General features: G+C 41.9%; 2 protein-coding genes across 4 annotated transcripts in view; one reads left to right on the top strand and one right to left on the bottom strand.

The window, feature by feature from the left end:
• cdh23 (cadherin-related 23) overlaps positions 1-25,197 on the bottom strand; it is a 210,503-nt gene that overhangs the window by 12,385 nt on the left and 172,921 nt on the right. For all 3 annotated transcript variants that reach the window (XM_078160990.1, XM_078160987.1, XM_078160988.1), the window contains 13 exons: positions 6,328-6,549; positions 6,116-6,235; positions 5,170-5,350; positions 4,951-5,084; positions 4,293-4,502; positions 3,519-3,626; positions 2,714-2,816; positions 2,067-2,192; positions 1,776-1,979; positions 1,064-1,522; positions 797-913; positions 492-716; positions 78-247 (listed from right to left, as the gene is read on the bottom strand). In XM_078160990.1, the coding sequence (XP_078017116.1) occupies positions 78-247; positions 492-716; positions 797-913; positions 1,064-1,522; positions 1,776-1,979; positions 2,067-2,192; positions 2,714-2,816; positions 3,519-3,626; positions 4,293-4,502; positions 4,951-5,084; positions 5,170-5,350; positions 6,116-6,235; positions 6,328-6,549 (2,379 nt within the window). The remainder of the gene's footprint in view (positions 1-77; positions 248-491; positions 717-796; positions 914-1,063; positions 1,523-1,775; positions 1,980-2,066; positions 2,193-2,713; positions 2,817-3,518; positions 3,627-4,292; positions 4,503-4,950; positions 5,085-5,169; positions 5,351-6,115; positions 6,236-6,327; positions 6,550-25,197) is intronic.
• vsir (V-set immunoregulatory receptor) lies at positions 9,838-24,463 on the top strand. Its single transcript, XM_033614065.2, has 7 exons — positions 9,838-10,113; positions 16,087-16,500; positions 16,797-16,847; positions 16,939-17,049; positions 17,296-17,323; positions 18,278-18,453; positions 22,197-24,463. Exons 1-7 carry the CDS (start codon positions 10,026-10,028, stop codon positions 22,232-22,234), a joined length of 906 nt encoding a protein of 301 aa, XP_033469956.1. The 5' UTR covers positions 9,838-10,025; the 3' UTR covers positions 22,235-24,463.

Here is a 25,197-nt window from a genome sequence, read left to right as displayed (position 1 = left end):
GAAGTAACCTTTTTAAACAGTACTCTTCAATTCTGCTTTGGTGGGTGCAATTTTTTTCTTCATTTTCTATTCAGTACCTGGTAAGAAGGTTGTAGGAAGACGGGGTTGTTGTCATTCACATCCACTATACGCAGAAAAACTGGCAGCTCAGCTATCCTGGGAGGAGTGCCATGGTCCTGTGCTCGAATCGTAAAATTCAGCCACTGTACCTGCTCGAAATCCACCGTCTGGTTGGCTACAATCTTACCTGGGACATTTGTAACAAAGTGATGGTTACAGTTCAGATTCATCTGGCCAATGCTAATATCCTAAATTAACATGACAACAAACAAGGAATGTCGTAAGTAATACATTATTTGTAAAACTTTAAAAACTGCCTTAAATGAAACAAATGCACTTAATATTTACAATGTTGTTGACTTTGAACATTTGCTCACTGCTGTTAATGTTTTAGCGTACAGCAGCTTGCTGAGGTATTCTGGTGGTCATACCAGTGGAGGGGTCCTCTAGTCTAACGTATCCCCCTCGGGGCAGGTGGAGCAGCTGGTAGATGACCTGGCCGTTGGGACCTTTATCTGGGTCAACAGCTGAAACCGATAGCAGTGTTGTGCCTGGTTGAGCTCCTTCTAAAATCTTCTCTGTGAAGTTGGACACTCCGAAGGGCCGGAAACGAGGGGCATTGTCATTTACATCCAACACGTTTATGGTCAATCTCGCTGTAGAGGAGAAGATCATGATGATCAGAGAGATATAAAGTAAAAATAATATAAAGTTTAATGTTAGAAAATGGGCTTACCATTGGGAACACTTCCTGACTTGTCTATAACTTCACTGGCATTGTCATGGACAGACACAACAATCTCAAATGTAGCTACCAGCTCTCGGTTGAGTGGGTTGCGTACAAATACTGCACCTGAAAATTCACCACAACACATCTATTGACTTTCCCAAATGTATTAAGTGTCACTCTAACAATCATCATTAGATAGAGAGATAGAACTTTATGAGATTATTAGTCAAAAATTAAACGTAAAAAAGAATTTGGTTGAGATCCACGTCTCACCAGTGTGTAAATCGATGCCAAAGGACTCTTGCAGGCCATCCACTGGGTTGTTCCCATCATCCTTTGCCTCCACTGAGATGATGTAATACTCCAGCCGGGGATGCAGATCAGGGTCCTCGGCAGTCAGCGTGGCCACCACCACACCGGGCGGTGTTGATTCATTGACACTGATCATGGTTACAAGCTCTTTAAAACGTGGCCGTGAGTCATTTACATCATCCAGGATGACCGTCAGGGTGGCTGTGCCTGACAAGGGGGGTGTGCCGCGATCAGTTGCCATAACGACTAGGCGGTAGGACCCACGGTCTTCTCTATCGAGGGTGGTGTTGCCTACCAGGACCGCTCCAGAGAGTGAGTCGACTACGAAGCGGTCCTGAGCGCCACTTTCCAGCCGATACATCAGCCAGCCATTAGAGCCTGAATCAGCATCGGTGGCAGACAGCTGAGTCACCACGACACCTGGAAGAGACAAAGTAATGGACACAAACACACATTTGTTTAACATTACCATTCCCAACATGTAAACCTTTAACCATCACAGAGGAGAATGAAACTAAGTGTATATAATCACAGGATGGGATTTTAAATCGTTAATTCACTCCACTATTCTCTCAGTGACAACTTTAATCTGGTGAATGTGGATTATATGCATTCCTCCAAGCCCACTCACACACTCAGACACTCAACCAGACGCACACACTAATCTACACACCAGTGGGGCTGTTCTCAGGGAGTCTAACGCTGAAACTAGATGGACTGAAGACAGGAGGGTTGTCATTCTGGTCCAGGATGGTCACTGTGAGCGGGACACTGCTGTTTAAACCTCCTATGTCCTCCCCAACCAGGAACAGCTCTACCCGAGGCTCCTGGAATGCCTCACGATCCAACTTCGCCCCCTGGCGCACACGTATCACACCTGAAAGGAGATACAGAAACATCAACAACTGCTTTGCAGTTTTTAAATTTATTTCTCTGTCTGCTTGCTGAGGAGTTATAATGCTACCAGAATTGGCATCCACAGTAAAGAGGTCCACTCTGGCTCCCAGCAGGCGGTACTTCACCACAGCATTCGGTCCAATGTCTCTATCCTCAGCCAGAACTGGCCCATTTAAGACTGTTACAGTGCTGCCTAAAGGACAGGCAGAGATAAAGAGGGTAAAATGATCACAGTCAGGTTGGAATTGTTTTCACTTGGTCTGCAAGCCCCCGTGGATGCATCTGCCACAAATTCAACCTGAGAGTAGTCTTGGCAAGTGCAAGGTTGGCCAAGAAAAACTGGTAAAATGCTGTTGCCACCACTCTGATAATGAAGCATGTACTACATTTAAATAATCTGACTGCTTTTGTGACAGATTGGTCCATCTCGTGAACAAATCCACTGAACTGTAAAGTGGTCAGACCTTCTTCCTCACCTCTAACTTTCAAAGTGAAACAAATCCATTGAACTGTGAAGTCGTCAGACCGTCTGCCTCACCTCTACGTTTCAAAGCTCAAAAAAAGTCACTGAATATAAGGTGTATGTAAACAAAGTCAGGAAGTGGGGGAGACAGTGTTACAGACAGTGTTCTGGTACAATGCCCGTTGTTGCAGTTACAGATTGTCCCCACTCAAGGAAAGAGAGAGAGATAGACACACCAGCCTGAGTGCTACCTGCTGCAGAGTTCTCTGTGATCTCAGCCCTGTAGCTGGTCCTGGTGAACATGGGCCTGTTGTCGTTCTCATCCAGAATAGTGATCACCAACAGGTCTGAATCCTGGTGGTATCAACAAAAGAGGGAGGATGAAGGAACAATTATATGAGCAAAGGATGATTGGGTATAGAATTAAGATAAGAAGAAAAGGTAGAAAGAGAGAAAAATAAGTTAATTGGCCCTGAAAGAGGCTAATTGGCACAAAGCGAAGAGAAGGCAGGTATTATAGTTGTTGTGCTGTGCACACACCAGCAGACTGCCTTCACAGTGCTGCTGGTGGTTAACTTTTTTTGTAGTTCTGGGCTATATCAGTATGTCACCTTTCCCACAGAGGCAACATTTAAATGCGCGTCACATTGTATTTATAGAAAAAAACTTACAAGAGTAGTTTGAATGGTTCTCATGCTCTTACTTTTACAAGTAAATAGTGTGTATGAGATTATTAGCAAAATACAGGACACAATGGCCCGAAAAACGAGCAAAAAAACTACAGTATCATTTAAAGGCACCACAGATTATCAATTGTGGATTGTTCAACTTAAAACAATGTCACGTGAGCTGTGACCACCTTAATCACATTATGATAAAAGCATTTGGGAGATAAATTCAAGATTGCCTGTTGTTATGAATTCCTCAAAAGCAGACTTGGAAAGATACAACGATTTTACAGCAGTGACTAATGAGACTTTCAGTGGTCTCTCTAGCTGCCAATGTGGTAACATGTGTGAACGTTTGCAGTATATGTGCACAGGAGGGTGGGATTACCCTGCGAGCGATGCGGGGGTTCTCAGGATTGTCTTTGACAGTGATGGTGAGTCTGTACTCAGCCACTCGCTCTCTGTCCAGCGGCCTGTTCACCTGCACCACACCTGTCTGACAGATACAGAGAGGAAGAGGTAAGTCAGGAGTGTGTTTAGATATTCATTCTTGATATGACAGTATGTTGTATTACACGCAGGTACTACTACAGTATGTTTTGTCACTTTCCCTTCTCTAAAGGACATGCGGAATTTACTCTGTACTACATTCATGCTGTAACCCCACATATGTGTATGCTGCCAACATCTGCTGATCTGTAAATACATCTGTAGCAAGGCTGTACGAGCATTACGTGCAGACTGTCGATGAAAGGAAGCTGGGAAATCTGTACTAAGTCAGGTTAAAGTGAAAGCCTAATGTTTGATCAAATCTCGGAGCTGCCAGTCACAACACACTTTTTCACTATGCTCCCCCTTTTTTCTACCACCTGCTCCAACTTCACAACATTAGTAAGTCAGATTTTTCTGTGATTCATACTTAAAGAGTAACCAAACAGCAGCTGAGAATTTGTTTTTTGCTGCCCGCTCTGGTTGAATGTTTTAAGCCTGTTTTACTTCTGAACACATCTCGCATCAGTGTTGGGTGTTATCTTAAGTGTGCTATGTTCAACCTGTAACCACACTCAACAGTGATGTCACCAGGACCACTGGAGGTCAGCAAATACAAGATTTTCATGGGGTGCAAAGTTACTCTTTAAACCACACAAATCCTTTATCTCACCGTGTCGTTGATGTAGAAGGCTCCGTCCCGGTTGCCAGCAGTGATGTTATAAGTGAGCAGCGCATTCCGTCCGCTGTCTGCATCTCGTGCTCGGACCCTGGCCACAGAGGTGTGTATGGTGGCGCCTTCGCTCACACTGGTGTTGAAAGGCAGGTTCAGGAGGACTGGGTCATTGTCATTGATGTCTCGGACATGGACCCCCACCACCACCTTAAGAAAACATGGCAATACAAAAAAACCTCTTTCAAACCCATGCCTGTTCACAATAAGACTGTCTATCTGTAATAAATTTCATTCATTAAGCAGCTTTTCTAACATGTTTTCTTTTAAAAGTCCTTGCTTAAGTGTTAACATGGGATGTACATATAAGATAAGGACCTGTCCAAACATTTTCTTGGGATCTTAAATGCCACATGTATCGACCAAAGCTACTTTTTGAGATTGTATATTTACCTGGCATGATCATTGATTAGACGGAGTAATATAGTTTGTGAGAGTGGCGCTGGAAATTGAGGTGGTCAGTACGTTGTTACATTTCCCATGGAAGCCAAATTACAGCACAGAACTGAAGCTTGCAAGATCCTGATTGTTTAAGAGGATATGACGAGAGTGTGTGCCTGCTTGCGTGTGTGTGTGTGTTTGTGTAATGAGGCCCCACCGAGCTGTTGCGAGATGGTGTTCCCAGGTCTCGCGCTGTGACAGTTATGTTATAGAAGGCTGTTGTCTCTCTGTCCAGCTCTACATCCTTCCTCACCCGCAGCTCACCCTCCACTGGAGAAACCATGAACTCATCTGACAGAGAGACAGAGAGGCTCAGAGATGTATCATTATGATTTTGTTGTATATCACTCTCTTAACAGAACAATCTGATACTAACTCTGGTTATCTCCACCGGTGATGCTGTACTCCACTTTGCCGTTGAGCCCAGAGTCTTCATCACTGGCTCTGAGAGTCCAGACTCGAGGTCCTGGCTGGCCCTCCGTCACCTCGAAGGGTCCCTCATAGGCTCTGGGGAAAGTGGGTGTCACATCGTTCACATCTAGGACGTTTACCAGCACCTAAGAAAGGAAGAGGGAGTTTTTAAAACATCCATTATAAGAATGTGACTGACTGTGACATGTACAGTATGCGTGGTAAAAACAGAATGAACACCGAAAACTGGCCAAGTTCACAGTAATGTGATTTGCCACATTCAGCTTTGTGGCTACCTCTAAATCATAACACATTTTTGAAGGTAACAGAAGGATTTCCACCCATAAATATTTTACCCCCTCAAATGATCATTTGTATATCAATTACGCATTGAATTAAATTCATGAAGAATCTTTGTTTTGCTCACATACCTCCAGTGAACAAAGAATCCAAAAACAGAGAAAATTCTTTGCGAACTGGAGTAAAAGTGGTCCGCGTTTAACAGCAAAACTATATCAAAAAATCTCTCACGCAACTCGTGCAGCATCCAAGTCTCATTTATCCAGTTGTATGCTTAGAAAATAGTCAGAAAAAGCAGAAAATGGCCATTTCAGTTTCCAAAGTCAAAGTGTAATGTCTTCAAATTGCTTTTATTGCCCGGCCAGTGATCCAAAGGTCAAATTTATTTAGGTTACAGCTACATAAAACAGATAAAAACAGCAAATCATTTCATTAGAGGAGCTGGAAGCAGCAGATGTTTGACCATTTTTGTTCATAAATACCTGAATGATTGATCGCCAGGCAAAATTGACAATTGATTTTCTGTCGATCGAATACTCAGTTAATAGACTAATCATTTTAGCTCTAAAATATTAAACATTTTAGTTCAAAGTATAAAAAAAAACATTTACTGTTGTGCTAGATGTCAAGCGAAGAGCAGGATTTGGACACTGGTCCGTAGCTGTGACAACCAGTGCATAGTGTCCGTTGCTGATCTCGTAGTCCAGCTCCTTCACAGCTGTTATCCTCCCCTAAACGCACACACAAACACATCATAAACAGAAGATTAACAGATGTTTTTCTGCACCTGTAACACTACAGCACAACAGGTTACATGTCTTACAGTGATGCTGTTTATATGAAAGGTCTGGATCAGGTTTCCGTGCGCGATAGCATAGCGCAAAGTGCCATTCAGACCCTCATCTGGGTCGATGGCCGTTACAGTAGCCATGGTGGCACCCACTGTGTCTGGCCCCTCGCTCAACACTGTAACATACTCCTCCTCAGGAAACTCTGGGGCGTTATCGTTTTCATCCACGATGTGAACATAGATGGTGGTTGAGGTCTGAGGGAGAAACAGAGATGTGAAAACTTTTACAGCTGTATCTACTATTTATTATTTATTGTGTTAAACTATGCTGACAACATGTGTTTCTTTTCCAGCATATGGTGTCAGCTGGACTGGCAAGTTAATCTTGTAGTTGATTCATCATTATAATGTTACAAGATGTTATGGTGACTTATTATCCTATTAAAGAGCAAAGATCAACCACATATAAGGAATTTATTTGAAAAGCAAACTTAGAAAACCTACATCAGAAAGACAGGTTGGTAATCAGTAATTTTTGTTATTTTATCATAATCACTGAACAATAATATCTTGTCAATCAACTGGAATTTCTCTAAAAACTGCTTTTCTACACTTCATGCTACAGCCACTCCTACACCTTTATACAGTTTTCACTTCCTGTGTGAGAAGTAAGGTTTTCTGATAAAGAGGAAACAGGTGTTTGCTGTCTTCACTTATGATGGGCATGTGTGATGTTCAGGATATTCACTTAACATGGGAGAATGGAAAAAGACAGTAGGAGAGTATTTTGTTACAGACCAGAGGAGAAAGTATCTTGTGAGAACCAAAACTAAATCTTAAGAGTAAGTTAGGCAAAGAGAAAATGCTGCAAGGTAGACATAAGTTCTGCTTCCCTGACATTTCATTTTCTCACACTGAAGTAAAACCTAAAATGTAAGTGAAGTGAAAGAAAGACAGCAGTGCATCCCAAAGGAAACCATTTCATCAAACCACTGACAGATTCTGATACATAAGCAAAAGTATCTTCCTGTGGAATAAAGGTTGAGTGTTGAGACAATTCCTGCTCCAGCAAGTCTGACCCCCCAGCCCTAAGAACGTGGACAAACTGTCTGTTACCCTCAGGCTGTGTGGTTAAAGAGGCCGTTGGAATTTCACAATATTGTGATTTTTTTTCTTTTGTGTGTGTGTGTGTGTGTGTGTGTGTGTGTGTGTGCGCACTTTAGAGAGCAAAAGATGACATATGATTAGAATGAGACAATAACACAAATACTGGTTATCCACACATAAGCGACTTTATGAAGATCAGTTTCCTAGTCATGGGGAGTTCTGCTGAGCCTGGAAACCCACAGACTGTATAAAATAATTGACGTAGCTACTGTGACATCACCTATTGGTTTCTGGACTCCGTCTTGAAGCCTCAAGTTCAGCATTTTGGCCATGGCCAGAAGTGACCATATGTGGATAGGAGGTCGGAAGTGTGGAGGAGTGAGGGGTGGATCTGACTCATAGACTGTAGCAACGCCTCCCAAACAGCCTGTCACTAAGGTGGCTCTGCCCTTAAATATGCACAACTTTGAGCCTTAATAACATGTAAACAGGTGAGTTATATGTCGTCATGAATGTTGAAATCAACTATATAGCCTAAAAATGTTTTTATACCAGGCTGTAAACATGTTTATTGATGCTGCAAAGTTGAGCCTTTTAACATGCGGGTCTATGGGGATTGACTCACTCTTGAAGCCAGCCTCAAGTGGCCATTAGAGGAACTGCAGTTTTTGGCACTTCTGCATTGGCTCCATTTTTTTTTTAGCCCGGAGGACTGCCGCTCAGGAAAACCACTTTTATAAAGTCTTCTGTGGCCCTGGAGGAAATTTGTCAAGTGTGAGAAAATACCCCTTGTGATGTCATCAAGGTTATCTCAGCTTGTGTTTGAAAAACTGAAATCATTAATGGAAAGCCTTTTGTACCAACTCTGTGTTTGCAAGGCATGGGCATTTACCAGATGGTGGTCTAACAGTGCATTCCACTTGCACTGGGAAGTTATAATTTCTGAGTTCCCATTTGGAAATCAACTGGAACGCCTGCTGAAGTCAGATTGCCGACTTAGAAGTTGCAACGCCAACCTTAGAATCCAATATGGCTGCTCAGTGCATCAACGGTAGCAAAAATTGCAGTAATGTTATATTTATTAACATCTCTGTCATATTTGTGTCTCATTAAAAAAAGCTGTGCACACAGTATTGTCTATCTATCTGTGGCCATGTTGCTACGGTGATTGTATGTGCAAAATAAACCGTAATTTGTTGTTATTGCGCGGCAACCTCGGGGACCAAACAATGAAGCCGGCACATGACTGCAAAAAAACATTCAGTTCCTTTATGGGCCACTTGAGGCTGGTGCCAGAAGTGAGTCAATTGCCATAGATCCCCATATTAAAATGCCCAAATTTACAGCAGAAATAAACATGTTTGCAGCCTGTTACAAAAAAACAGTGTTGGTCTCTATAGCTCATTTCAACATTCGTAACAACAATACAGGGAGTGATTTTTTATACAATTCACACAATTACATTTTATTAAGGCTTAAAGTTACACATATTTAAGGGTGGTGCCGCTTTGAGTGACAGGCTGACTGCAAAGTGTTGCTACAGTCTATGAGTCAGATCCACTCCTCACTCCTCCACAGCTCCATCCTCTCGACCACATAACATCACTTCCTGCTCCAAAAAAGAAAAGAAAAAACAAAAACCAGGATGGCAACGGTTGAAATGCCAAACTTGAGGCTTCAAAACAGGAGTCCACAAGCGTATGGATGACATCACGGTAGCTACGTCTATTATTTTTTTACAGTCTATGGTTGTTATCAAATGAAGCTCAGTGTAAGTTCAATCAGGAAGACTTTCTTTGTGCTCATCCATTCACAATTCTCTCCATCACACTCCCACTGCTTCCCCTAATCAGCTGTCTATGGCTGTTTACTCTTCTAGTTATCCATTCAAATTTCACCACAGTCTCTATCAGGCTAACAATGGCTAACCTATTTAGAACTGGTATCATTAACAACATCTTGGTTTACCAACTTGTATTAGAATGTGGTCAACTCGGTTGGGTTGTGACGTCATTCTATGATTTCTGAGGTCAGTGGAAAGTAGTGTAATGTAAGACAGTATGTAGTTGCATTTTGGGAAATGTAGGATCCGGCGTTTTAGAAGTGAGACCAATACTGGGGACTAAATATCAGGATATGGCTTTGTTCAATCAAACCATCCTTGTTAAAATCTCTCACATGTACCTATATCTGTGGGAGTAAACTGATAGTGTCCCTTTAACATGTTGTGCCAAGTTTCTGGCATATTATAACACTTTTTAGTCAATGTACTAACTATGTATCTACATATCTTGTTGACTGATACTTCATCACTGCTATTCTTACAGGGGTGGGGCAGAGGGAGGGTGTGAGAGGCTGACAGCAGCAGGGGGAGGAGCTGTTGCCTCCGTGTATCACGTTGCTTATGCGCTGCAGAGTTCAAAAAGATCAAGTCAACTTGGGGACAGGGTGACAAGGGACCGTCAACCACCTCTCTGTGCTTTGGTGTAAATTTGAGATAGTTTATGTAGTATTAGAGTGGAGGGACAAAAGGTTTAACAAAGGCTCCCTGTAGTTAGTTGATGATTGCCTGAGTGAAACATTGCTCTGCAGCTTTTTCATCTTTGCTCAACATCCAGCCAACCATGGAGTGGGGATTACCCTGTCGGACATCACTCTGGGCAAAGAAGTCCATGTTTTGGTTTTGCTACGTTTTGTTTTACATAGCTGGAGGTAAGCATGAAAAAAAATCTCTTTGACACCCAACCATCCATTCAGATGTGTTGAACTGGCTCATCCAATTGTCCCGGCGTGTGGGGACTTGTTAACAAACCATTGTATAATTCACTGGGGAAAAATAGTGTCTGTCAAAGTCAACTGAGACTCAGAAAAAAAGTGAGCTGCAGTAATGTTGTAGTAAGTTTCAAATAATAAAAGAAAAAGTACGAGCAGAAGTATGACGTGTTAACGTCAATTCTAATGAGGAACTTGATGCGTTCAAAAGATAGGTATCATGTCTACGTGACAACCTGTAACTTCAGCTTATTTGACAGTCTTCCATTAACCATACCATAATACTATGTACCATTAAACCTGTGTTGTCACGCTGTAGAGGTTTTCTTTTTTTAATAGGCAAATGGACCACTATATGAGCCTCTCGTGGCCGTGACGTAAACTGTCTTTGATATTCCGGTAAGATTTGCCTACGGAGACCCGTGGTGCATTTTAGGTAAACCGCAATTTTGACCTGTTTTAAACTTTCCGGTCTTAGTGTGCTGCTGCCTCTGCTGTTGTTTTGAGTCAGAACATCTGGTGTGAAGCTGTGTTAAAGCCCCACCCGTGGGATGTAGTAAAGTGTAAATCCACTTTATACTCACCCTTTACAACATATAGCCGCAAACTGGACCGCGGCCGCCGACGTTTTTAGACTCGCGAGTCTTAAAATGGAAATGTACACGACACAAAGTGACATTAGGTAAACTTTCCCAAGCTGTGTGCGCCTGTGCGGGGTGAGTTTGGTCCCCAGTAAGTTACCTCCTGACTGGAAAAAGTTATTGCTGCATTTTATCGAAATTCCGCGTCATGGTGGGAGATGTAGGCTAATCAAATTCATTTTTTTCCACCAAGGACTTTGGCATTGCTTTAAGTTTAGGCAAGTGACGCAGGAGGAGAGAAGCAGCTGTTGCCTCCGGGGCGCAGGGTGCTTCACTTCAAACGCCACGGAAACCTTGCAGAGGTTATCAGTTTTCGGCTTAAGGATTTGCGCTGTTTAGACAAGCTCACGCGATAAGTCCGTCAAAAGCAACTAGTGATGTTTACTGAACTTTTAGGCTGACATACCCTGCACAAAAAAATTTAACATATTGTTCAGAACATGCTAAGCTTTCAAATGTTTGTAGAATATAAGACATTCATTAAAAAACTCTCTTCATCTTAAGTATATTTTTTAGCCCAGTATTTTTATGTTATTTACAGGCCTATAAATCTCAGAGGCTTCAATAAAAGACCTAAAAAAGCTCTAAAGTCTAACTTAAGGACTCCACAGTGCCCTCCCTTCATCCCTGTTATGCCTCTTTGTTTGGATGTTTCCTTCCTCACAGCCTATGATGAAAACAGCTGTTTGTGCCACTGCCAATAATGGGTTTCTCCTCCACAAAACATGACTTGAGATAAACAGCAATAATCAGTGCCTCCTTTCCTCTCAGATAAGCACGTAGCTCCCTATGAAGCACAATGGCACAGTCAAAAATGGTCAATAAACTCTGCAGGATGTGACTGCTCACTCTGCTGCTGTCTGCACTACTTTCTCCACCTGATGTGACGGAGCTTGTGTCCAGCATCAATTGCCTTCCTAAATGAATAAATCGCTATTAGGGTGCAGTGATAAAAAATGGTTCCCTGGGTCAATCTCATTGACAAGAACAGGCCTGACCAGGGACACACTGTCAGTTAGAGTGTGTTGATGTGCAGCAGCTGTGTGGGCACAAACCGCATGTGCGTGAGTAATAAGATAAAGGAGGGAGGGGAGCTCCCTTGTTCTTTGTGATTTTTCTGGGTATCACCTTTTAAAGGTCTGACGAGCAATTTTAGCTGACATCTTGGTGTCTGATGTTTGATATGCAGCGAGTATGACAAGTGAAAAAAAATCCCCAAACACTGGTGGCCTTCATACTTTAGTGAGGATGACTGTCTGACCAGCCCAAGGATACAGCATTGACTGTCACTGATAGCGCCTTGACTCACCCTCTAGTCAAAGCAACAAAAACAGCAACCTAATGTGCTTTGGTAAAGTTCAAGTTCAAGTTATTTATTCATCAAGGTCAGTAAAGATCTAAGATATTTTCAGCGTGGCAGAAACAGTGTAACACAAAAGTCACAGTATGGAAAACACCTTAATTTAGAAAGTAGAAAGGACCAAAAAAGAGAGAAGAAGTAAAATGACAATTAAGTTGCTCTGTCTAATTTATGTAATAATTGCAAGTTCACTGTTTCAAAAGTACAAAAAGCCCCACTTCACTTTCAATATGATATTTCAGCACTGTTGCTACAGATAAATGAAGAAACGATGTTGTAATCATGTTTATTAAGTGGTCATTACACAACCCTATCGTTACATGACTAAAGGCATGAAGTACATTTAGAGGAAGAAGAAGAGGAAGGTTGAGACTGTGACGGAGTGTGCCCTTTATTTAAATTGCTCTTGTACCAATAAGTTTATAGTGAAGTGGCTCACAATTTAACAGACACAGTTAATGACTATAATCAAATGTGGTTGATCCCTGAACATGGTGACCTGTGTCACTGACCCATAACCACTTCCTTTTAGGACTAGGTACTAGAGCCTGAATTGCCACATTTTAGCACTTCCTGTTGCTGAAAGGGTGCTTAATGCATCTGTTTGTTATGCTAGAAGCTTCAACTGAAACTCTCGCACTGTGTGTGTGTGTGTGTTTGGAGGGGCTAATCTGGATCCTCCTGCTGGTTTCATTAACACCCTGTAATGAGCTGGATGGCCATTACCATTACAGTAGGTGTGAAAGAGGGTGGAGTTTGTGTTTTCTTTTGTAAGTGAAAGCATACCAGATTTACTAGTAGGGTAATCAGTAGTGTGGGTTAGGGTTAGCACCTGCTCGATACAGAAAAAGAATAAAATATACAATAGCAGAAAAGCAGTTTAAATGGTTAAACGTAGGGTATTTTAAATAAATATGAAGACATGTTTAATTAATTCACATTGGGTGTGCTGCATGTCTGAATTTAAGAAAGCTGTCAGAGCCAACATGTCCTAAACAGGTGGCATTCAGTCCTAAAACAAAGGAGGGCCTGTTTCTGGGCCCTGAGGGGCTATCAGGATCCTGAGAACAGAGATCAGTGAAGGAAACTTAGATTCTATAATGGAGCCAAAACACAGATGTCTGGAGTGTACAAGTGAAAGAAATCCTGTCTGTTGCAGACATGTGGTACAGCTTGCTGTCAGCTTTTACCTTAACGCAACCACATCAAGGCAGCTCAGATAATGCTGACACTGTGGTAACACCACCCAATTGGCTCAGAACATCATAAAAATTAAAATATTCACTGCCTCAGGCCATTTTAGGAGGGTCTGGTCTTGTTAGTAAGCCATACCTAAAATATATCAGATGGGTGTAGAAGTGTTTCCTAGCTGGCAACCCACTGTTAAACATGGCTCTCGGTCAAGCAGAAGTCAGACATAAATGTATATTAAACACATTTCACGACAAAAAGTTTGCCAAAAATCTGTCTTCCCTGGTGTAAAATGGGGCTAAAGAAACTGGGGAAAGGTTGTCAAAAAGAAGGGCAGGGAGGAAGGCAGGGCGGGTGTGAAACAGGAGAGGAGAAGGGCTTCCCCTCCTATTGTCCCACCATGCAGGCCAGAACAGCCACGGCGGCAACAGTTTCACTTAAATCACCCTCCCTTATCTTCCTATTGCTTTTCCTGCCACACAATGGGTATTGCACAGGTCAGTCACACACACAGGAACGTGGCACAGACCTCACAGTGTGTGACACATACACAGGATGCACACACACTAAATATACAAACATGCACAGCTAATCAAATGGTAAAGGTCGCTGTGTGGTCAGCTACTGTATTTTCTATCCAGCAGAGACATTTTGTGTAAAATAATTTATGTGCTTCCTCATTTATATTCAAAAAAAATGTTGCATCTGCTGCCCCCTCAGGAAAATAGTGGTAGTGCACAAAATACCCAGTAGTTAGTTCATAGTTGAATTGAGAGTGAATTATAAAAGCTGTTGCCCCACTGCTGTCTAAGGGATTACAGTTTTAAGCATGTTGCCATCCAATCTGTGATGTAACAGCATGTGTTTTGCCTTTGACGGCAGATGGAAAACACCTGCAGTGACATCATTACTGATTGGAGTGTGGGTAAATGAGCAGCCTGTTTGAAATTATCAGCCCATAAAGACAGCAGCAGCTGCAGACTTTCAAATTAGTGAGTAGTAAGGAGCCAGAGAGGAGGACGAGTGGGAGCTGCGTTTGCGTGCCGGGACAACTCAGGAAGGAAGTCCACTCCTCAAATTCTGGCACCCACCAGTCACCCTCCTAACACACATGCACAGATTTTAATGCAAAATATCTGTTCCATGGTGCATCTGCAACAATACACACTTGCATGCATGCTCCTCTTTCACCGGAGTCCACCCCCACACATACTTGTAATTCACACTCACATGCAGCCTTCCTGTCTTCTTTGCAGCGCTAAGCATTCTTGGATGCTAAACCACAATCTGTTACAGACAAAGGATGGTAGTGATCTGTTTAAGCAGACAAAGCCAGACAGCGACAGAGTTGTCCTGTTGTTTTACATGCTGAATATATGGGAGTAATTCATTATGTGTATTGATGCTGCACTATGGCTGTGTAGTATTGTAAGGGCATTGTGTAGATTATGATGTGTCTGCATTGTTTTTTGTAAGGTTTAGAGATTGGCTTCAGACTGCATAGCCTGAGGATGTGTTTGTTTTGTAGTGCAATGAAATAATCATTCAGAGCACACATTAAAGAGTTCATCTATTGCTGCATTCTGCTCCACTAAAGAAGTCAGAACAGGATGTGGTTTAAGGCAGTATGTGAAAGTTAGACAGGGAAAAAAAAGTTCATGCAATATGTAAAGACACATCGCACAGCTGTCTTTTTGGTTTCCTGAATGTACATGAAAGGTATGTGTGGAGAATCTGTGTCAGTGCACAGTTTCCACAGCAGCAGTCAGTGTGTATTGCCGACATTGATCAGAGCAAAGCATCAGTCAGATTTCTGCACTTGATGTCGCATGAGACTGTGTATATATTGGCTACTATCTCTCTCCGACTGTCTGAGAGGAACAGGCAATTTAACTCCCACAGGAGGCTAGTGTATTTACTTTAGCCGGCAGACTACGGACTATCTGTAACCACAGTACGAATTTACAGAACAGGAAACAAACTGTGCTGACCAAAAAATGCATAAAAACCAGGACGCATGTAGAGTGCAGAAATAGGGCCTGGAAAAAATTGTCTGACTTTGACTTCAAATCCATGTTGAGATTGGTAGTTGCTATAATTTGTTTTTGCACTGTGGTTATTTGTGTTGTGACTGGTTGTACCAAGCTTCATCCCACTTAACTTAAGCTACCAAATCATTTGAACAGAAATGTGATTTACCAAGCAATTTCCTGTTTGAATATGTTTGGATCTCTTACATCAGGGCTATACCTTTACAGAACTTTAATCTCCTGTTTCCAGGTAAATGAAAGAGAACTGGAATTTACCAAGGAACAGTTTTGTTATGGTTATATGTTATGTTTCATGCAGTTTCTGAATATAAATCCTCTGGATTCTGTACCTTGGAAAAAGTTGCTGCCACTGCCATCAGAGTAAACATGTGACTTGTTATATTTTTACTAAACATACTCAATTCTTTCCCCTGTAATTTTTTTGGTCATCTCATATATAGAGGGGATTTCTGCTCCTGGGGTTAAGCTTCTCAGACACTTCCTGTAATTTCTACTGAATAAAAATCCCACTCCTTCCAGCCACAACCCAAAATGTTATTATCTCTAACCTAAAAACTTTGATTAGTAAAGCCTGTGTGTGATGGTACACAGTCAAGGAGGAAGGACTATCTTAAAGATCTAACCAATAAAAAAAAGTTCTATTTGTCACCTTACATTACATTCTCTCCAGGTAAAGGCGAGATGTCCCACGGCCACTCCACACTTGGTGTTGCAGCCCCACACCTGTACTACACCTGTCCCGAGGGTGCAACTGCCAAACTGGTGTGTGGCCAGAGAGGTGCCGCCTTGCACACCAATGATGTCTTGAAGCACAGCTGGCTTTTCACGCCCCACAGTGATCAGCACTGTACGGGACGGACGGGCCCACGCCATACTGTCATTGGTCATTCCCATGGCAACCAAAGCTTGCCGCCAGGGTTGCAGTATGGATTTGGAGAGCAGAGCTTCTGGGTGATTCTGCAGAATGTGACCCACGGTGACCAGGGTCGCTACTGCTGTATGATCCTAGACTTCCAGGTGGAGCATAAACACGGCGCCCTTGTGCAGAGACCCCACAGCCATGTTATCCTACACGTTACGCCCCGTAAGTACATCAAAGGAATGAATGCCAAGTAAGTTAGCATATAGTAAACTGGCAGGGGAAGTTAACCTAAATCAATCATATTGTCTTTTGCAAGTTGCTTTGCAGGACAAGCTTCCCAAATTCTATGTAATGAGGTCTATGCATGCTCATTGTAGTTTACACTCATGTGCATGTGATGATGATGGTTAGTGATGTGGTTAGTGTGGTAACTGTTGCATTTAACAGGCAGAAACCCAAACCAATCCCACATTGTGATATCCTGTATGTGAGAAACAATGTATTTGTTCTCTTTCCAGGGAGAAATGGACCTCAAAACTGCACCGTTTGGGATCCCACACCACCTGGAGGTATGTCACCTTATTCAAGCCTTCATAGCAAATGAATGACTGGCGGGTTACTCTGTTTGTTTAACTCACAGTCTCTCTGTTGCTTCCCCAGGCTCTGTGCCAGTGGCCTTGGCCATAGCAGCCTGCATCTTGGCTCTGCTTTCTCTGCCTCTTATTCTGGTGCTCGTTTACAAACAGAGGCATAGCGCCCAGTCAAGCAGACGTACGTATTACTGATATACACAAACAGGCACACACACACACACACACACACACACACACAAACACACACGCTATGGGTCAAACACAAATGTGTCCCCATAGTGTTTTGTCTGACACATATTTCCTGTCTGTGAGGAGGATTAACTGTATTTCACACAGTAGGGAAGCACATTCACACTCTATCTGTAGTGTTCCGCTCTGTTTCAATTCATTCACAATGGCCCATTTCCCGTTTCCTTTCTTCCAGGTGCACAAGAGCTGGTGAGGATGGACAGGTAAGTTTTCCCACACTCTGTCAGGCAGCTGGTCTCATAGGCCAGCTTCAAAACACAGCTGCTCTTTAGAATAATAATGCTGTGTACATGGATATCCCACTGTGTTGGCCACAACCACAGATTAAAAAAAACCCTTCTCATTCTATTTCTATGACCATGTTTCTCACACAAGAGGTAGAGTAGACCCAAATGTGTTAAAGCTCTGAAGATAATTCCCATAAACTTTTATTTGCTAAGGGATAATGCACAGTAAGCGCAGTAACCATTATTGCGAAATGCGATCTGACTCATGACCAGTCCTACATCATCCTGTCTGTGTTGATTTCGCAATACTGACCAGCTAGCTCTACATTATTCTGCTTATTACGTGGCTGCTTACTAAACAAGTCAATAATCTGACACAAAATGTTAATTTAAAAAATTGCTTCTGCTAAGCATCTGATCTGATCTGCATCCATTGCAATGATCTGTGATTCACAGCAGCAGCCCGCTCTTCAGAAATAGCAGACCTTAGAATGTTGTAATTGACCAATCAGAATCGGGTATTCAAAAAAGCTGTGTAATAAATAGCTTTAAAACAGGAATGAATCATTGCATGTCCAGTACAGTGGCAGCCTTTACTTGCCTTTACACTTTATGTTAAGTTGTGTGCCACTGCAATGTATCTTGTGGGAAATCTATTCGATCACGTAATAGCACAAAGGGAGACTGCTCCATTGGCAATTCATGTGTATGTGCAAAATCAATGTCAAACCAGTTTGGTGTAGTATTATAACTGCATTAAAGTATTATTATATATTAAGTCCTTATTACTGCTAGAATGTAAACATGACACATAAAGCGTCTAACTTTTTAAGAAACACGATGAGTGTTGAAACAGTTTATTGGGTGAAATAAGCAATGTCTTACTCATCAGTATGCTTCCCTTTCTTGTGTCTACGTGTGCGTTTTCAGTGAGGCTCATGGCCACGAGAACCCTGTGTTTCTTGGAGAATCACCTCGGATTAAGACTCGTACCGTTTCACAGATCATGACCAGGCAATCTTCAGAGACAGGACGCCACCTGTTGTCTGAGCCAGGAACCCCCCTCTCTCCTCCTGCACACGGGGATGTATTCTTCCCAATAGAAGGTAGGACACACACACAAAACTATACCTCCTGACAACACATCAGAAAATCATACTAGACTGACTGAATCATACTATCGACTAAGAGAGAAATTTATACAAGCTCATCAAACAATATGAATAACATTTATTACTCAGGACTGGCTGCGACATACAATTATCCAACCAATTCTACATTTTGCTCAGCTTTTGCCCTTTAGGCTGGCTCTGACCAGCACTGTAACACGAAATGGGAAGGGAGTTCATTTACATGACTAAGAGGGTGTCTTTCAGTTTAGGAGTGGGTGGGCACTGGTAGGTCATGTCTCATTAACTGCATCCTGAGTGCCTACATCTGACTCCCTTCTTGTTGAATTCTCAAACGATGTACAAAAGAACTTAAAAGGGACAGTTCACCCCAAAATCTAAATTACATTTTTCCTCTTACCTGTAGTTCAATTTATCAATCTTTGGTGTGAGTTGCAGAGTGTTGGAGATATCGGCCACAGAGATGTCTGCCTTCTCTCTAATATAATGGAACTAGATGACACTCAGCTTGTGGTGCTCAAAGTGCCAAAAAATACATTAATAAAACTCAACAGCAATGTCTTTTTCCAGAAATCATGACCCAGCTATTCAAGATAATCCACAGACCTTGTTGTGAGCAGTTTCATTAAGGAACTATTTTCTTTCTACCAAACTACTACTGCCAACTGTATCACAGCACAGAAGGAAGCATGCATCTACTCATGGACGAGAGGCTCTAGCCTCTGACAGAGCGAGATGTAAACATTAATGACGTCTTCCGCTGAGCTGGAATGTTAGCTAGCTCAACGCCGGGTGCACAACCTATTTTTCCTGTTTTAACGGAGCGTTTCTCCAATGCATTCCCTACCCCCAGAACAATGCTGTGAGGTTCCATCGTTGACAGACCTGGCCAGATGCGGGCGGCTAGCTAGCATGCTGTTGGTGAGAGCTGTTAGCGAAGTCATCTAGCAGAAGAGTTAGCAATATCTTCCTGCGAAGATCTCTCATGTTGACTGTCACTGTACCAACTGAACAGAGACGAGTTGAGTAGTGTACTATTGAAAGAGCTGATATATAGGCGTGAATTGGGCTATGGAAATCAGCGCAAAATTCGAAAATATAGATTAATTATCAACCGCACAGAAATCAACCTATGGTCAACAATCACTTTTAATAGTGGAAAAAAAAGCTTATGCTTATTTTTATTTATTTATTTTTTTCATAAATGAATGAGATATTGTTTGTTTACAACTGCGATTGCAATTTATTTCCTACTTCTGGCACCGTAATGCTACTTTCTCCCATGTTGTCAACGCCTGAGTAGGAAAAATCTAACGGCTTCACAGCCCAATGGTCAGCGGAACCACTGCTGTGCTGCGCGCTAGTCCGTTACTATCCGTCATTTTCACCTCCACTGAAATGAATAACTTCCGGTCAGCGTCAATCCGTCAGTGCGTTAGGTTGTGCACCTAGGGCAATGGTGCTAGGTCAGCTAGTAGTGGATGCACGTTTCCTTTTGTGCAGTGATATGGGTGGCGGGTGTAGTTCCATAGAAAGAACATAGTTCCTACATGAAACCACTCACAACAAGGTCTGTGGGTCAGTGCCATCTAGTTCCATTACTGGGTTTCTCTTTCGAGCAGTGTTGAGTTTTATCTTGTGTAGCCGCAAGGTATTTAGTGCATTCCCTGGCACAAGAAGGACTTAATACGCATACTTGTACACATTTATAGATGTCGAATTAGGCTTAATAAAATGCTTCCCATACCCCATATGCTGTAACATTTGACAACTAGTGTTTCAATAAATATTTTGACTCTAACACTGCTTGTTAGAGCAATTGATGATTGTTAAAAAATTTATCCAAGTAGTTAAAGCGATTTTTGAGTGATTACATCAACACCAAAAATTGTTACAATTGCCTCAGGTTTTCTCTATTCAACCCTGTGATTCCAAGCTATTATAACGGTGTGTAAAGAAATTGTCTCACGTGTTTTGTGTCATTTGATTGGCTCTTCTGATCGGCCTTCAGACTATTTAGAATGAATATCGTCTGATAAGATTGGTGGCCAGCCCCCTTATCTGGTGGTGTTAAATTTATAATCTTTGCCTAACTCTGGCTGCTTAAAGTAGAGAAAATGATAAGTCAGACATCTCTACTGCTGGTATCTCCAACACTCTGCAACTTTCACCAAAGGAATTTAGCCTCATAAGAATCACTACAGGTAAGAGGAAAAACATGGGGGTGAACTGTCCCTTTAAAAAGAGGCACGCAACTGTGTTGCACAAGGACATAGTTCTGGAAATACCTATTTTAAAATCTACAGATAGTATGTCAAAAAGCTCTGATGCAATCACAGAACAACCATGGTTTTGCGTGCTTCTGCTGCAACATCCTGCGTGTGGTGGAAGTGTTGGCGGAAAGATGCTCACATTCTTGTGCAAAATTGCATGCTCACGCTCAAAAACAGCTGTGTTGAGTCTGATGTGACTAAAAAAAAAATTCAGTGTAAGGAGTTTAATTTCTGTCCCCCGCACGACTGAAACCACCTCCTTATGCTGTCATCCTCTGAATTCTTCTCTTGCCTCCCTCGCAAGTCATTCTCCACCCATCAGCACTCTCATTTAACACTAATGGCCCCTTCAGCCGTTCTCTCTGACTCGACTTGAAATAATACTGAAACATTAGTTACGGTGAAGGGGTTCAATCCTGAGTGTTTTTCTACCGATTCCCGGGGCACCTGTGCCGACATTCCAGGCATACTGAGGTGGATTGCCCCGTTTCCTGGCAGCACAGTCTATGATGGTGCAGGGGAAAGGAAAGAAGCAGACTTACTGAAATCCACCCAAACCATCACATATGTTATTCCTATGACCTTGAACAGTTGAGTGTGTAAACACAGACAGGTGTCAGAAACACTTGCTGAAGCTCGTTCACTAACGTTATACTGTATGTGAGACCTGACAAGCATACACATGACGTAAAACTAGACTGCCCACACTAAATGAGTCCTTATTGAGATGCTGCAGTTTTATCCTATGTGCTGAAATGGTATTCTGATAGTAAATAATGTCACTAGTGGGAAAATCTCTGTGCTTACAATAAGTGACAGATGGAATATGCTTGGTTACAGCTCTCAGATTACAGCTTTGCTTCTCCTCCGGAGAGTGCCACAAATATTGATAAAACCATCACAAATCCAAGAAAAAAAAAGTGGATTTCCCCGTCAGAGCTGATTTCCTTCAGTGGTCTACAAAAGTTATGCAGAATATACTGCCTGGTTTCTTGTCAGTTGTTTCGTGTTACGTGAATAAAAGCCACACATCAGCTTCCTTGTTCATCTTTATGGCCCGTTGACCTTCAGCTGAGTGGAATTTAACTAGCAGCAGTTCCCTCTTATCTTCAACATGTCGCAACTCAGACTTGACGCCTTTTTGTTCTGCTTTTTAATGAGTTTACAGCTAAACACTTCTTATTCTGAGAAATCTATCAGTCTCTGCGTGTGTGTGTACCCAATTCTATGGAGTAGGAGGTTTGGAAAAAGAAATGCCGACGCATGTCTTTGACAAGATCTACATTTTGGGCAGGAAGTGCAATTTTGAGTGTGTTAACTCCCTCATGTCTACATTTCTACATGCCAGCACTCAGACATGAAATGTGCATTTGTGCAGGTTGATGCATGTAGATTACCTGCTATCTTTTCTATGCTGTCACTGACCTTCAATATTCTTTATTCCAGACACCATCCCTGAGTCTCCAGACTTCCTGCAGGTTTAAAAGGGATTGGAATCTTGTTCATTGCTCTAACTGCTGACCTGGAAACAGTCCTGCAACTCTTTCCCTCTTCTTTCTGCCTCCAGAGCGATGTTGCCCTCATCAGCTCTCTCACAATAACCTCTGCTGGAATTGTCGTCTGTACATTGTCTGGACTGCGGGAGGGAATGGACTGTGTTTTTTTTTATTCAAAAACTATTTCCACCTGCAACAACAGCTGGAGGCCAAAGGCAAACTTTTAGCTTGTGTGCACTTGTGTTGTGGTGGGGGCGTTTGTGTGTGATGTTCCATCTACACGCTGACAATGACTCGTGGACCAACAACTACCCACTGCTTGAGAAGAATCCAGAGTGTTAAGGGCGGGGGTCCCTCCATGTGCAGGGGGACATGTTGAGTGATAAACAGTGCCTGTGGACTCGAGGACTGCTTTTACACGCCAGTTGTTGAGTGCAGTGCAAATTAACAACGGTGTATTTGCTTGTTTTTTGGGTCATTTAAGCTGGTATGCATTCTGTAATTTGAACCTTGGTGTGGACCAAAGAACTGCACTTCCACCGCCTGGTTTCTGTGCACTTCCAGTCTAACTCTGGTGTGGTGTGTTTGTGGAGTGAAAGCAAAGCAGACCAACTGCAGGTGACAGAAACTGTATGACAATAATTTTGAAAAGGTAACTATTAAATTTACATGATCCATTTACTGATAGTTGGTCATAGAAACAATCTCCCATATGATGATGCAAACATCATTTGGTAACCATGGTGACATGGTGTATAAGTCAGCGCATGAGTGTGTTTCTTGCGTCCAATATAGCGAGCCAGACTGTGACAGCAACAAGCTGTCAACAAGTGATAAATATTATCACTGGGCTAAATTTGTTTTTGATTTTCCCTTCTTTGACTGTGTAGCACTGATAATGAAGGATGACAATCACCAAAACTGTCTAGTGAAAAGACTCATCTGTCAGTCCATATGACATTATGTTAACATGTCTCACTTCAATTGTAATAAATCAGTGGAAACACAAAATGGACTTGAACTGAAAGACAACAATGTACCTTTTTTTTTAAACTGAACCACAGGTGGAAAGCGACCAAAGGCTGGCTTCATCTCATCCCTGCCATTGTAATAAAGTGCTTTATTAGCTTCATAACAAAGGAGGCTCAATCGTCAGAGGAGTCTCAATATTCTTGTTGAAGTTGAGTGATTTGTTTTTATGGCATTACACTGTTCCTCTGTATCATTTCCACTTGGCCTTGGCTTCTTTTCTCTTCCCTCTTTGCTACCTCAGTTACTGTCAGCTGTGCTGCTCAAAATACTCTCCTTCCTGCCTGTACTCTCAAAAAAGCAGCACTTCACAGTGGCCTTAAATATACTCATTAAGTGCTGTTAGTATTAAGAAGAAAAAAAAACAGTAGGTTATTTTTGATAATAGTTGTTCATGAATGTCATTCATGCTCATGTGCAGTTTTGTAAATGAAAAAAAGATGATTATTGATCTTCTTTTGAATGTATCCTAATCCTGTTACAAAAAAAGATAAAAAAAAAAAGCATCATAAAACCACAGACAGTTTAATCACTGCCATCTCAACACTGTTTCCTGAATATTTTGTCTTTTTTACTGTCTTGATTTTATCATTAGGAAGTGTAGGTAAGTGTTAATTCCTGTTTTTGTGTGTGCAATGGGATGTAAATAAGTAAATACTTTGTGTAAATGTGTGGAGGAATGGCACTGAAATGTTCACCAAATTATTTCAAGGTAGAGTGAAAGAAAGTGACTGCAGTTGATTTGAAGCTTGTTAATACGTACAGTAGGCTTTGTGTGATTGTGAGAAACCACTGGTGGTTTTTTCAGGTTGAGATAAAATGTATACAGCAGGTGCTCAGCCGAAATCATCTCCAAATGATGTGTAGCAGGTAAAAAGGACAGGGTATTATGTTGTTATGTAAAATGATTTTACTTTATTAAGATTTGAATACTTGGAGAAGTAGTTTTTAAGTGTGCCTGTTTTACCTGTGTGTGTTTTTAAATCTTGTGTTACAGTTTCAAAAATATTTTTATGGTCTGGTGTGTGTGCACACTGGCATATGGTTTTGCATCTGTATGTATGTGATTGTTTTATACTGTAAAAAGCTTGTATTTGACATAGATGTGGATCATGTTCGTTCTGTATATTGCCTTTAAATTTTCTTGGTTGTTGCTTGTGTAATAAAGTGGAGCTCTTAAACCTTAAAGCCGTGTGTCTAGTCTTGAAATCATTGTCCCTTTCAACTGGCAGGTCTCCAAAACTATCACTACACAAGGACGTGCTGCACTTGCTGCCTAGGGAACCATTACAGTCGGAACAAGGTTGTTCCAGTTGTGTGCCTCTAAGATGGTGCACACCAGAGGGAGACTGGCATTGAGGAGAGAACATGATAAAACAATCTTTGTATCTTGTTTTATGAGAGTAGACAGAGAGCTAGATGGGAGGAGGGGATGCCCATCGCTGGCCATTTCATCTCTCCAGTTCATTTGTACAGTCTTTGGTTAGCTATTTAGATCTTGTATTAACAGGAGCCATGTTTTTATAGGGTTGTACTGCCTATATGTCACTGTGACCTAGACAAGCAAAGCTGAAAATAAAAAAATACAGGCCACATACAGTGAACCAACTGACTGTCACGTGGCAATGCATGCACATGTGACACATACAGTACATATCTCCTGCCTGTGCACATAAACCAAAGTTCTTTTAAATGTTAGACAGGAAAAGCAACAACACTCATCTTACTCTTTGTGGAAATATGACTTGTGGTTTTCCTGTTTACAAACGAAGGTGTTTCCTGTGCTTTCACAGCTGATCAGCTCATACAAAAGATCAACCAACCACTGTATTTCACTGTTGTGCAGGTTACAAGAAGACAGAAGATCTTCCTGTGTATAATATCTGATTTGTACTGTATCTTGCCTGATGGCAGGTAAAGAA

This window comes from Epinephelus lanceolatus, chromosome 17 (assembly GCF_041903045.1).
Source record: "Epinephelus lanceolatus isolate andai-2023 chromosome 17, ASM4190304v1, whole genome shotgun sequence".
Classification (NCBI taxonomy): Eukaryota; Metazoa; Chordata; class Actinopteri; order Perciformes; family Serranidae; genus Epinephelus; species Epinephelus lanceolatus.
This window is presented reverse-complemented; position numbering and strand designations above follow the sequence as displayed.